At 38.9% G+C, this 14,837-nt stretch overlaps 1 protein-coding gene across 1 annotated transcript in view; it reads left to right on the top strand.

Moving 5' to 3' along the window:
- Positions 1–14,837, top strand: part of CFAP44 (cilia and flagella associated protein 44) — a 44,487-nt gene that overhangs the window by 24,942 nt on the left and 4,708 nt on the right. Inside the window, exons 20-32 of the mRNA XM_050711048.1 lie at positions 604–659; positions 1,095–1,257; positions 1,591–1,721; positions 2,666–2,863; positions 3,266–3,421; positions 4,060–4,237; positions 6,997–7,500; positions 8,914–9,117; positions 9,546–9,738; positions 10,742–10,852; positions 12,223–12,353; positions 13,496–13,612; positions 14,519–14,720. Of these exons, the coding sequence (XP_050567005.1) occupies positions 604–659; positions 1,095–1,257; positions 1,591–1,721; positions 2,666–2,863; positions 3,266–3,421; positions 4,060–4,237; positions 6,997–7,500; positions 8,914–9,117; positions 9,546–9,738; positions 10,742–10,852; positions 12,223–12,353; positions 13,496–13,612; positions 14,519–14,720 (2,344 nt within the window). The remainder of the gene's footprint in view (positions 1–603; positions 660–1,094; positions 1,258–1,590; positions 1,722–2,665; positions 2,864–3,265; positions 3,422–4,059; positions 4,238–6,996; positions 7,501–8,913; positions 9,118–9,545; positions 9,739–10,741; positions 10,853–12,222; positions 12,354–13,495; positions 13,613–14,518; positions 14,721–14,837) is intronic.

Raw genomic sequence — 14,837 nt, 5'->3', positions numbered from 1 at the left:
ATTGAGTTAAATTACAGATCAATTTAGTACCACTGTATTCACTGTAGGGTGATAGGCCCCCCTCTTGTCTTAGAGCATGATTTCCTAAGGAAATGGGGCTTGTATGACTGCAGTGTCCATCCATCTGTCATTCCTCACAGCTAATAATTGTGAACCCATTACACAGTCAGCAGAAGCAAACCAGATGAATTACACGTGTAACTTGGAATTAGCCCAGGATATGATGTCTCTTGTCAGCCTGGCAGTTAGAGGAGACAAGAGAATTCGGTCTGTGGGGTGGAGAACCAAAGATGTTATGGGACAGAGTGAAGTTGGGACAAACAATGATTTAGGCGTTAATGTTGATGAGGAGGATATAGAATTTCTGTTCTCCGTCCCCAAGAACTCAGCTTCATTTGTTCTTTTACATGTAAGCCAACTTAATTTTTTCTTGTTCTTGAAACATCAAAGGCTGGTATTTAAGACCAGTAGAGCAATATTGATCATGAAGGGTTCTTTTGTTTTTCTGGGAGGCAACGGAAATTCTGTCTTAATGTTTGTAAAAGCTTTGTTGTCTGTTGAAACTATTATTGCTTGTTTAAAGGCAAGACATTTTTATTCCAGAGTGGTCTTGAGATGGAGAAAGCTACTGAAGACATTGAGGATCCCAACGCCTACAAGTAAGAGATGCTTGGATAATGATGAAAGAGATATCCAACTGTTGACAGCTTTTTCTTCAGACCACATACCTCCTTTTTCTTTTTAAGAGAAGGGAAGAGGTCATCGCGCTGAATTTGGATTATTTCCTCATTACACACAAAGTTTTGTCAGACTTTCTTTCAATTTCTTCTACTTTTCTGTGGAAGTAATTCAAATATGGTACCCTGAGACTTATTTAAGTTGAGACTACAGAGACAACACAAGGCCAAGGTCAAAGTCCCATTATGTTAGGGCTGTATAAATATACAGCAAGGGGCTTCTTCCTAAGTTACCTTCAGGGCCGCTGAGTTCACTGGAAATTGAAGTCCATCAAGGAAATCTAGAAGGTTACATAAACTTTAATCTTTCCTCTATTCCATTGGGATAATACCATTTCCTTCTTCTTGCATTTTCAGCATTGAGGAAGTCAAGCAGAAAGAGGAGTATGAACGGATCATGAAGGAAGCTGAAGACAAAAAAAGCAAGAAAAGAGAGGAGTTAACTGCTCTGAGACAAGAGTTTCTTTTTCTGCTTCAAAAGAATCAGGAGTTGCCAAAGCACATGCAGCTGCACAGAGATGTATGTTTGTTTTTCATAAGTCATTTACCATAAGAGGTACCTTTTAAAAATGTTGCCGCCCTATGTGTTGGGGCCAAAGATGTCTAGTGCTATGGGTTAATGCACTTGACTGTATAATTTTCCAGGATTTCTAAATCATAGCTGATGATTTGTGCCATTTAAGAAGCATATGGGGGGGGGGGGAAAAACGTGATTCTCTGTGGAGATCTGAATAGCTCCTGAAATAAATAATTGTGCCAATGTGCATGAAATGCTGGCATCAGGTCCAAAATATTTCTTAGCAAAACCTAGCAGCCAAGATAATGTGATGCTGGGTTTTCTGTGTTTTTGCAGCAGTACGAGATGGATCATAGGATCTTTGAGGATCTGAATAGGCAGACAGCACAGAAAATCCAGTTAGTGGAAAAGGAACTAGCTTGGGAACATGAGAAAAACTTGATTGGACTGCAGAAACTGCGAAATTGGTAAGTACCTCTTTTCTTCTACCTCTCCCACTGACCTTGCACGGGGCTTATTATTTACTGATTTGTACCTACCACAAGGAAAAATATATATTTTTTTTCCACTCATATAAAAAATATTTAGATTCTTCTGTTATGATTATGTCCTTACTTGATTTGAAACATACACAAGAGTATACATTGATTTTTGTGTGTGCTTCTTTTGAATTCTTGGTCAAAATTCGGATGTTCATATCAAGGAAATAGCTTAATTCTGATTTACTTCTTTAAGAAGAAAAGTGGTCTTTTTTTTTTTTTTTGTTGGGAGGAGAATAAGTTTGCTTGGGTTTTGCCAGTAAATGTCAGTAAGAACCAGGAATTCTTACTGGAGCTTTGAAGCGCAACCTATGAAACAAACTCCCGTTTTTCAAGTATGCTGCATGTCTGTCAAATACTTTCATGTCATTCTTAACGCAATATTATCTATACAGTTTAAAGTTATGAAATTAACTTCCTCAAGAACACAAGTTAAAGTACAAAGTGCGTTTTTGGTTGCTCTTCTTATAGCAAAAGATGAATTCATAAAAATAAATGCACAATAGAAATAATACACAATAACAACAACCATTTAGTCACAGAGAGCGTATAACTGGAAAGGAGAATTGAATGAACATATTTTTAAGCAGCCCCTCATGGAAAATGAAAGATACTTTCATGTAGAACCTGGTATAAGTTTTGATATTGGGAGCAGTGTTACTATATTTATTCTTGAGCATCTCTATTCCTAGATCAGATAAAAGACAATAGATGGTGTCAGATTTCATCATGCTGTTATGTAGTTACTGTATTTGTTTGTAATGATTATATATGTAAAAAGTAAATTGCTTTACTCAGGTCCTTTTGGTGAAGGAAAAATGGTAGGTTGCACCTACTGACACCAGACAGTTTTGTCTAATTTGGCTCTACAGGTTTTGGTCCTCACTGGAATTTGACACTGTTGTGGTTCATGCTATTCAAAGCAATCATCAGATTTCCACCTATAGACTTCTAGCACTCTCTGAGAAGTACTGCCAAGATAAGGAACATCCGTCTTGGAGGAAGACAGTACTTAAGCGGGCATGGAAAAAGATGGAAAAAAAGGAGACCATCAGAGAGACAAAGCGTAAGCATAGGGCTGATGATGGGCTTTTACAGATTACCAGTAATATGCTTTTGTCTTTCATCTCAGTTTGTTTTCCTGAGTCCAGGCTAAAGAAATGATAATTCCTCCAGGTATGGGTAAAGAAATATAACTGTTATGTTTTTTAGTACCTACATACTTGTAACATATGTACATAGTTTTCCACATTTAATGCAATGTCAGCAATCATCTGTCAAAACTGTGGGTAGAACTCGACTAAGAGCCGATTCAAAGAACCTGAATATGTTCAGAACATCCACTAAAGTGAAACTATCCTGGTTAACACCTGCTTTACAAAAGATGTCTTGGGGGTTTCCAGTAGTTAAGATTGTACTGTGTTGCATGGTATTTACATCTTCACATGGTTATTTTTTGGTTCAGATGCTAGAATTTTTGAGGGGGAGGCTGAAAAGCTGAAGTCAGAGGTCCGAAAGCCAACGGCACATTTTATAGAAAGCAAACGTGAGCAAATCAGAAGAATTGCTGAGAAATCCAATGAGATGAAAGCTAAGATAATGAAGAGGAATGCGGAGTGGGAAAAACTGTGAGTCTTTAATTGGACTCTGTGCCCTTTTAGTTTTGCTTCTTGTCTGAGGTCAAGTGATCCTATTTAGCTGTTACATGGCACTATCAAATCTCTGCCTAGTTTCTTATATTCCTAATGGGTGAAATTAAAATACATGAGGCTTTGTGTACCTCAGAGTTTCAAGAGACAATTAAAAGCTTTTAAGTTTCCATGGTTCTTCTAAAACATTAAACAACTTGAATTTAGCTAAGTGGCTGCATCTTCATATAGGGATTAAGAGGGTATCTAAATCAATCATGATTTAGGGACACCTAGACCATCACAGTCAACCTCTTCAGTTACCCCTACCAGCACCAGATATACCAGATGCTGCAACAGTTGTAGGTTAATTTAGTTACACATGAAGGCCATTACCTACTAGTGTGCTTTTTTGGAGGGGAGGGAGGGAAATGTCTGAAGTTTTCTTTCAAATGTGCAAGGATATCCTTTCCAAAGTAGTCACTGTTTTCTGAAAGAGGTATGTGATACTTTCTTGATCCTCCCAAGCCATTCTGCATGCATCAGGAGGTATGAAGTGACCCTGTTTTGTACTGTATGCTTTGTCCCCATCTGTATGCTTTCTGTCTTAAAGTTCATCTTTGCTTTGTACCTACCAGATACAAGAGCAAGCCTAGCGATGATTATGAGAATCCCAAAGATGTTCAGGCCATTAAAGAAGCACGGGAAAATATGGGGTGTTATAAGCTGAAGACTGCCATTGATTACAGAGTACCTCAGCACGAACATATGAACACTGAAAAGAAGGTGATGCAGCTTGCATCCTTGGAAGTGTTGGTATGTAAACCGATTCACTGATGTAGATTCTTCTGCCGTTTTGCAGGAGGAAGAATAGTTGATTAATTGCTGAAGACATTTTTTGAACGGAAATTGAAGTGGTTGTGGGAAGAGCCATTGAAGGACAGACTGTGTCAATTCAGATTTAGTTACAAAGGAGCCTTTCTCTTGTGGACTGTTAATGCTCCACCAAGCTCAAAACTGAGTCAATCCAGGATAATTCTCAGATGGCTCTTTTTAACCAAAGTAGTTACATTTTCCAGTGTTTCAGCAGGAAGGTGCCTTTTAATTCTTTTAAAAAAAAAGTCTTACCATCTAGTGACTGATGCTTTCCTTACCACACTGAGCTAATCCCTGCTATGAAATACCTTTACAAAAACAGGGATATGAGCAAAGATAGGTCCTTTTAGCATAGCCTCTTCATACATGTGCTTCAGCAATCACTGCTTCAGGGTACTAAATATTGGAGCCTTCCAGGAAATTAGATGTTCTGGAACTGCCTTCCTGCAACAGAAGTCCTACAGCTATTACATGTCTTTTAACCAGAAAGACCCAACAAGCTCAAATGTTGTGCAGTAACTTTGCTCTTTCCTTGTGACTTCTGCCAGCGCCCTTCTGTTGTGGTTTAGCCCGGCTGGCAGCCAAACACCACACAGCCGTTCGCTCACCCTCCCCCCTCCCTCTCCGGGATGGGGGAGAGAAACGGGAAAGTGAAGCCTGTGAGTTGAGATAAAGACAGTTTATTAAGACAGGCAAAATAATAACAATAATAATAATAATAATAATAATAGTATTAATAGTAATAATGTGTACGAAATAAGTGATGCACAATGCAATTGCTCACCACCCGTTGACCGATGCCCAGCCTATCCCCGAGCAGCCGGCCCCCCACCCCGGCTAGCCACCCCTATATATTGTTCAGCATGACGTCAGATGGTATGGAATACCCCTTTGGCCAGTTTGGGTCAGCTGTCCTGGGTCTGTCCCCTCCCAGCTCCTGCTGCACCCCCAGCCTGCTCGCTAGCAGGACAGAGCGAGAAGCTGAAAAGTCCTTGGCTTGGTGTAAGCACTGCTCTGCAACAATTAAAACATCAGCATGTTATCAGCGCTCTTCTCATTCTAATCCAAAACAGCACCCTGCCAGCTACTAGGAGGAAAATTAACTCTGTCCTACCTGAAACCAGGACACCTTCCCCACTCCCAGCTTCTATTTCTCATTTTATTTATCTGGAGTGTAAAAGAGTGATGATGAATTTCTTTAGAAAAAAGAAAAATGAAGAAATGTATCCATTTAACCTGGAACTGTCAAGTTGCTTTTTGGTATGGAGGCTTTCCTACTGACAGAGGAGCCTGTTCACTGCATGGTTCGTCATATTCTGTGCCATGAATCTTCCATAGTCTTATCCTCTCAAACATATTGCCTAGTCTCAGGCTCCTTTTAGTCTGGGTTGCTTTGGCAGTGAGGTCTCAGTATTACAGAAGCAATGCCACAGTCTTAGGGAATTTGTTGGATTGCTTTAATCTCATGCTTGGGCTCCAGGACTAGATTGTGGTACTGATGTTACTAGATACCCAGTGGTTAACCTGCGTTGGTCGGACAAGCCAAAGCAAGCAAAAGGAATAGTTCTAGTTGTAAACCCCAGATTTATACAGATGAAGAATTCCAGTTACTTCAGATGCCTGATGTATAAGATTGTTTTATTTCATAAAGATTAGAGAGGATTCTGGAAAGGTCTTTTCCAACTTAAATGATTCTATGAATCAATTTTTACATCTGATTTAAGTGTCACTTCTTGGATTAGTAGATCTTCATCTCAAGTAGGGGGAAAATATTCACCTAATGCCAAAATTTTCTGAGTTGACTTTGGCACTCCAGATTGCTAAAAGGCCTGGAGAGGATTTGTTTTGGACATCTAGTGGCTTTTTATCAAATCCAAAAGCATTTGAAAGGATGTTAAGGATGTTACTTTCTTGCCTTTAATATTGCTATCAACTGTACTTTGAAAATTCAGAACTTTGTTCCATTTCTAACTGTCTGCAGTGGTTGTGATTTCAGCTTCACCTTCACATATTTTATTGACGAGAATCACATCTGCATTCCAGAACCTATGTTTGTGAAGGACTGCTTCAGTGTCTTTGGCATTTATATGAGATAACTGCTTTGTTTCAAGGACTGTCAAAGAAGTCTAGATCTCTGTACAGCTGTGCATTTGGTAATACATACAGTAAAGGTCTTCTCAGGTGTAGTTCCTTTGCTCTTGGGATGGAAATTTTGCTTTACAAAATACTAAAAGAGATCTATTTTCTCTTTGTTGGTATGTTAATTGTACAATATGCCTGAGAAGAGAGCCATGTATCAAAGCTGAGATGCTCTCTGTATTTAATGAGAGACAGCCCAAATGACTAATCCTCTAAAACCCACAGCTAATTATCAGTCTTTGTGAATTTCTTGACGTGAGATGTTGAAGCAGTGCAGAAAACAGACAATCAAGTCAGGAGAGAGAGGGGAAGCCTCATTTCCACTCGTTTACTATTTTCTTTTGAAGAAGAGTTAGAGGTGGTTCCACAGTTTTTAAAAATTGAGAGAGAAAGATAGCTGTTTAAAAACACTCGTGTGGAGGTGGTACAGAAAAGAAAACTAGTATGGAAAGAAGGAAGGTCAGTATGACAAGCCTCTTCTCCATTACCTGTGTTGGGGAAGAGTGCATATTATGTAAGTATCACTGGGGAAATCCTACTAAAATTGTTTTTCTTTGCAGATTCATAAGAAGAAAGTGAATATGAACAAACAGATCATGTCCTTGCGGGATCTCAAGGTTTCTGTTATTGACAAAATCAAGTGTTTAGTGCAAGAATTGAAATCCATACAGGCAGCGTTAGATTTATCAGAACATCTCCCTCTTCCCCCAATTCCTCAGTTACACCCAGATGAGATTCCAGAAAAAAAATTTGAATATGACACTGACATCCTCCTTAAGTTCAAACAGGAGCAGGAGGCCAAGGCAAAGCTCCAGGAACCATTGGAAGGGTCTTCCTCATCTGGTACACTTAGGCGTAGCTTTCTAAAGGCTTCTTCCCTTAAAGAGTCTGGCCCCGTGACACAGCCTGCAAGAGAACAGCCAATGAAAATAAAGTCATCTGTGATCATAGAGCAGAAAAAGCTTTTTGAGATTGAGAAGGCAGAGCCAACTGAAATGGAACTGGAAATTTTAAAGAGGGAGAAGATAAAAAACCTATATTTGCAGAATTCCTTGATTAAAAAGGTAGGAAATCAGAAGTTATTTTTTTCATATTGAACAATCTCACTCAATCAGAAATGAACCCCTTTCCTCCTGTCTAAGGACTGCAGCTACTCATGCCTTTCATAATTTCAGGAAAATGCTATCTAGTACAAATTTACAGGGTAAATCAGTATAAATCTGTAACAGTGACCTCTGTGCTGACTATAATCAATTGAAAATCAGATTTCTAATTTGTTATTGATTGTTATGCGAAACTATGAGCTCAGTGGCCAAAAAAAAGGCAAATAACATGTTAGATTTTTTTTTTCTCTTCATCACTTTTTGAGTCCAGGCAATAGATCTGATTCTTATTTTTTGCTATGATTCATGAAGTTCTCAGCTTTTAAGTAACATGACTAGTCCTGACACTGTGGTCTTAAAAATAATTTTAAATGTACCAGGTTTAAGGTCATGGAAAAGCTTCTTTAAAAGGCATATCTACATGTATAAGGCATCCTTGGTCTGGAAAAAGGAGTACTGAAAGGAACGCACCAGAGGTGACAAAATTATGAATAGCATAAGAAAAGCAGAGTGGCAATCAGCTCTTAAAAGAAGGAGAGAGACCAAATGAAATGGTCAGGTGGAAAGCTTGTTGTTCCTATGCAACCAATACCTGAACTTTGGATGTGGAAGTAGCTACAATTTGATAAACTCTGGAAGAAAAAAATCCATTCAAGATGTTAAATGCAAACATAGTACTACAGGCTCAGGATGTCCATAAATCAGAGTTTAGGAGGGTACAGAGAGGAGCTTGCCAGAGGTGTATCACCATTCACTTGTTGGCTCCGTTTCATACCTTCTTTTCTCTAATATCTGTTGTTGGTCATTGACTCTTTGGTTTTATCTGACACAGATACCCTTGTGTTCATGTGTATAGAGGTTTTGAAAGAATATCCAAATGCTGCTATGACCATCACATATGTATATGGCCATGTTGGCAGCTGCTAGTACTGATTTAACTGTAAATGTCTAAGGGAAGAGCTGTCAAGTATTCTGAGAGAAGTGTGTCAAGGCAGAAGACAGTAATTATTGCTATGTCTGGGTTGTTACGTGGACTCCTTAAATGTACTACAGACTACTGTAAAACATTCTCTGAAGAGTAAAATACTTTTTGGGTGGAGTGGGATGCAATGAAACATCCCTGTGAAGCCCTGGTGATTTTTGTGTTATTGTGCTGAGAATATAGAAACAATTGGAATTAGAGAATTGGAGATATTGGAGAATATAGAAACTTTGTCTTTTTAAGTGCTTCAGTAATCATTAGTGGATAGCATGAGCAAGTTGTTGACTTGACAGAAAGAATTTTTCCCTTCTGCTCCTTCCTCTTGCTTTACATGTTTAACTCTACTCCGAATACTCTCCTCATTCCTCATTTGCAGTTCTCTTTTACTCCAGATCAATTCACTAGTGATCAACTTTGATGCTGAACTTCGTGTCCTGCGGCACAAGAAACTGCAGCTGGATGTGCAGATGAAGTATGCTGACCTGCGCTACATCACTTGGTATGAAGAGCTGCTTATCCTGAAGAATGTTGAGAAAACTGAGAATGTTCTCCAGGGGCATGTTAACACCCTCCGCAGTGAGCAGGAGGCCATGCAGGTATGTAGGCCATGTGTCCCCGGACTTAAAAATACTGCTGATGAGTGGCCTGAAAAGAAAGTAAGGCATCAAATAAGTGGTGGCTTCTCTGTGCTTCCTTTTAGCACAGATCTAATATCTAGTGCTAAATTTGGAAAAGCAAGAAACTCCTGGTGATCAGCCTAGGATGGTTGCTTTTCACTTCCAATAGTTAATATTTTCACAGTCTAAGCAGTTGTATTTTTATAGTTTCTTCATGATGTGGAGTCAATGGCAAATCATATACTTTAACTTAAGAACATACTTCTAGGTTTTGCTTGACTGGAGCAGGAATTCAAAGAGAGAAAGTCAAGTTTTGCATTTCCAGATCTTCACTGATACGTCTTACCTACATAAAAGTTCAAAGGTTGTGTGCCTGTTGACTAAAGAAGTTTTTTTTGTTTGTTTAGTCAAAATTGAACAGCTACCTTGCACAGATGGAGGATAGAAAGTCTGAGATTGTAAAGCTTCGGGAATGTAAGAAAGCTCTTTATGCCAGCTTCCAAGCATCCCTTGGAGAAAACAACAAGTTTGCCCATTTTCTGACCAAGGTTCTGAAGAAGAAAATGAAGTGCATGGAAAAAAAAGTAGAAAGAGAAACAGGTTGGAGATACTTTTCTCATTTTTTGGGTTTGTTGCACATACTTCTGTGCAGTAAAGTAAATAGTAAAAGTCTCTCAGTCTAGCTGGATCCCTGGATACATGCAATACTGAACTTGGTTCAAAAAAACAAATAGATTAGACCTACCTGGGTTTTGTTTCTGTACCACCCCATGTTCTATGGAAGCCAACCTGAATGATAACAACAGTGTAATTCAGCCTCTAACATGATTATATTTGGTCTGATCGCAGCTCCTACAACGTACTTCCTGTATGTCAATATTGAGGATTGATAATTGGTATGAAGAAGAGGCAAAGCTTTAAATAGCTGCTTCCTGTGCTGTGCCAATGGGAGCTATGGATAAGTGATTAGTCTGCCACATTCGTGACATTCTCCTTTAATCTGTCCATTGACTAATGAGAGATCATAGACCTAATCTGCAATCATTTATTAGTCACACGACTAAACATATTATGAAAGGATTTCATTTATCTTAGTGACTAGGTTTTAATTGTTAAGGCTAGGCAGTCTTACTGAGCTAAAACACTTGCACCCTCTCGTTGACTTGGCTTTTGATTTCCACTGGGACATGATTAGCAAAAAGCGCAATCAACAGTGATGCTTTTGTGACAGTTTTGTGCTTCTGTGTATTTTGCTTGGTTGTTTAATCTCTATAGTAGAGTGGTAAACCTACGAGTTTTAAATTCCAAATTCTTTACACACATAAAGAGAGGAAAAATTGAAGAAAATCTCAAAAAATGTGTCTGTGTTTGTGCATTTGGCACTACTCTCTCCCCCACTTTTTTGATCTCTCTCTCCCCCACTTGTTTTTTTTCCTTTCTGTTAAATTATCAAATTAATGCAATAGGCAAAGGGTGCCTGGATCCACATATTATCAGGGTGCTTTTTTGTTGATTATTGTGTTCACCAGCACATTCACATAATGCACAGCTAGTGAATTTGAGGGTTGTTCTGCAAGTCAGCAGTACTGTCCTTTTCTTCCAGATGAGAAAGATGAGAGTGAATGGGAGAGTGATGAAGAGTCCAGCTTGGGGAGCGATGAAGAAGATTCTAGATCTGAAGATGAAGTCTTTGATGTCTCCGTTTGTCCAAAGAGTACTAAGATAGCATTTCGTTGGGTTGAGTACTTGTTGAGCTTTAGGGACAATATTGTATTTTTAAAAGGAATTTTTCATCATTCACCTCACATTAATGCCATTAAGGGACAGAATGTGTGTGGTCCTCCTGAGTGCAGCATTTGTCCCCAGGAAATCTCAGTGAAGATAATGAAACTGCTGACAGTATAGGGTACAGTAATTAAAAAGTTTGGAAAAATAAAACTTCTCTAAGTGCTAAAAATTAATTATTTTATGTAAAGAACCATTCAGCATTTCATGGCTGTTTTCTGGAGAGGAAAGGCTCCTCACAGGAGCGGAGCTGGAGTGAGGCTGCAGCTGCTCTCCGGAAACCTGCCGCCAGCCCTAGCTGGATCCCTGTTCAGGGAAGCTCTGTGGGGACACTATAATAATGTTAAACTAAGCTCTTTGTTACCACCTCGTGGATTTATGCAGTAATTGCATGTTTCTAGGCTTCTCTCCTTATCTGGAAAGGTAGGAGCTTTGCAAAATCCTCTTCATTCATTAATTCACTCATTCATTCAGCAAAGGCAAGCAACCTCTTCTTTTCTTTTGTAGCAGTTTAACTATTTTATGTTTTTTTTTTGTTTTTTAAGATCTTTGAGTGAGATATCAGTGACCACTTAACAACACTGCTTTTTTTTTCTGCTAGTATTTACCAATAAATTACCTTTTTTTTTTTTTCACATTGGATTTTAGCATCATTTTCATAAATTGAATTTTTTCTTAACTCCTTGTCCATCTCCTTTTTCAGTGAAATGTTGGGAAGAAATGTAGAACATTTTTACTTTTTATTGAAAAAATCCAAATTACTGATTTAATGGGGAAATGACATGTTGCATTAACCTCTTCGTATACAGTCTTTAAGTGTAATTTGCTTTGCCTTTTTTTTTTTAATGTGAATTGATTTCTGTTGGTAATGCTGAATTAATTAGTATGACTGAAATTGCTGCACCAGGTAGAAATTCACAGATAAACAACTACATGTAACTAAAGATTGTAATGGAACATGTATTAATTACTGGGACTGAATTAGTTACAAAGGCTAACTTCTGAGCGCTTGGCTTTAATATGCATTTAGTCTTACTTGATGCATTTAGTCTTACTTCTGGAAACAAACTGTCTTGACTGAATATAAAGAAAAAAGATCCATCCAAGACATCTACCCCCTCGTGGAGGAACTTGGCCCATAGGGTTTAAGTTCTGACAAAGCTCTAAGGAACCAAGAGCATGGTCTTACTATGGGGAATGTTGGGCAACATGCACATTAGGAGATGTTACTAGCTCAAGCTTGTAACTACTGTACAGTCGTAATGAAACTAAGCTATCCTCTGACCCTTTCCTTCTCAGACTGTGATAAGGCGCTCTTCCAAAACACCATCCAGCTCCGGGAGAAGCGGGTAGACATTCAGGAAGCTTTAACAAAGGAGAAGAGAGTTGCTGCTAACCTCAGAAAGGAATATGATGTCTTGGTCAAAAAGGTATGGTACTGTTGTCTTCTCAGAAAGCATCAGCTGGCTCCAGTACAATGAAAATGTTGTGCTATTGATTTTGGCTAAGATTTAAAATGGAAATTGTAACCTTTTATGTGGCCTCAGTTCGGGTAGAGATAACCATGCTAGCACACAGGCAGGAGGCGGCTCACCATGGGTCACCCATCCTCCTGGAAAGAGTAAATCAAGGTGGTCTGACCTTAGCTGTTAGGGGGCTGGATCCAGGTTTTAGGTCCAGTTTCTTCCCAACTGTCTAACCATTGTGCAGCGGCAGAAACCAGACTCTGATTCAAATGCAATGCCCGGTGCAGCTTGGCCCATCCTTTGTGCATGTGTATGGGTTTGGAGAATATAAAGAGTCACCCTAACACAAATGCACACTAAAATAAACCATAAAAATGCTATCCTTCCATCTGTTTCTTTTGCTTTTAGTTATTTTCTTCTGCTCTTTGTCATAGTAATTATTGAATAAACTCACTTGGTGCAAGTTTTCCTTTTAGCTTTTTTGAGCTCCTGCATTCATCAAGACATTTGATTTATATCAATTCAAAAATATCTCAATTTAAAGGGTTTTCTGGGATAGAGAGAGAGTTCTGCCAAAATACCATTATGCAAGGCTTGCTTTTATTGTGTCTCAAAAATGTCCCAGCAAATATGCTTAACTTACAACGTTTTTTGTTTAGTTTTTAAAGGCTTTCCTAAGTGCCAGCTGCCACATATTCACCCTGGGGTCTGACATTTGAGTTTGAATTGTTTCTTTCTCATGCAGAATCAATAAGCATTTTCAGGCATAAAACAATAAAAAAAATATCTTGCAGACTCTGTTAATCTAGAAGTGTATTGGACACTAAACAAAGCAACTGGCTCTTGATACATATGGGGCCTCTCAAGTAAGGCGATATATATATGTGTACATGTGTACAAAAGTATTCAGCATAGAATTTTGTTTAAAAACATCGATGAGCCTCGTGTTAACCTATGAAACTCATCTATCATACTACATGGGAAAAAAAGAGGATTTTTTTCCATGCTTCTTTTCCCTCAGATCAAGGACTCTAACACAGATCCTTGCTGTCTTGTGCATTTGAGTACTGTAAGATTTTATCTGTCCACAATTTGTCTTTCTGCAGGCAAAAGCAATAGAAGCCAGTCTGAACACAGCAGAGAGGGAACTGGACACCTTTCAGTGGGAAAAGCAGCAGAAATTTAATGAGTTATATGTAGTTGTGCCTTTGAAACTTCATCAGGTAATTCAAGATTTTGTGTGTTTATTACTTTTGGCAGGTGCAGAATGGCCTGTGTATATCTAAACAGTAGTGTTATTCGTTTTTTGGGCCTTTATTTCCTAATTTACTACAGTCTCCTTGGAGTGACAGTGCCATTAATTGAACTTCATACTGCTATTTCCTCTAGGTTTGTTTTCCTTCATATAAAGACAGGTAGGGGCAGCATGTTGCTGAAATGTGTGCAGCCTTCAAGTGTTTTATAGGTTTGGCATGGAATATTTCTTCAGGTCTATGTCTGCCAATATTCTACTGAAAACAAAAACAACAACAAACTACTGAAAGTAATGGGAGTTTTTCCCAATTCAAGAACGCCGAATTGTAGGCAAATTGTATTCATCTGTGCAGCTGTTATCCCAGGGATGATTAGCAGAAAATGAAGATGAAAACTCAAGACAATACTGTTATTTCCTCTGGGCTGAATCTTGTCCTCAGAGAGAAAACATAGGTTTCTGCCTCTTGTGACTCATACACCTCTGAAGCAAACTCAGCTCTCTCCATTTGTTCTCCCTACCTGCATTAAAATGTTGGTAAGAAAGACAGAAGAGTTCCAGGCCCAGCTATGCAATTCTGCAGGTCCCAGCTCATTCAGAAGCATAGAGACACTCAACAGGGAGTCCCCTACTCTACTTTGTTTCCAGTGCTATAGAAAGGAAGACAGCTTTGTATACAGGGAGTCATCACAGCTCTAAGTAGCCTTTGAACTGCTGAGTGGTAGTAATTCCCTGGCCCAAAACATGAGAACTGTGCCCACGCTATTATGCCATTCATTAGTTTTCAAACTCTTAAACATTTTTTGTCCAGAGTGATCATCGGTGCCCTTAACAAGTCAAATTAGCCTTGCTTATGGCTAATTTCTGTTTCTGACAGGTGGAGTACTTTGTTAATGGGGAGATACCCAGTGACCTTTCCCAAGCTCTGGTCTTTACCAACCAGTCCTTAGAGTATCTGCAGAAGAGAATTGTGGACCTACGTAATGAAAAGATAATGCAGAGAGAGATGTATAAGAAGGCACAGCAGCAACATAAGCAACTTATCCAGGACAAAAAGGAGATGGAGATAAATATTCGCCGTGAGTAACAGACTCCAAACAACACAGCTTTTATTGTTCATTTTGTTCCCTCTCTGGGTGTGGGTAACTCAGCAGATGTCTGTCTTTACTCTCACCCAAATGTCACAGCTGGTTACT

This window comes from Cygnus atratus, chromosome 1 (assembly GCF_013377495.2).
Source record: "Cygnus atratus isolate AKBS03 ecotype Queensland, Australia chromosome 1, CAtr_DNAZoo_HiC_assembly, whole genome shotgun sequence".
NCBI lineage: Eukaryota > Metazoa > Chordata > Aves > Anseriformes > Anatidae > Cygnus > Cygnus atratus.
The sequence above is the reverse complement of the archived record's forward strand: the minus strand, read 5'-3'. Positions and strand labels throughout refer to the sequence as shown.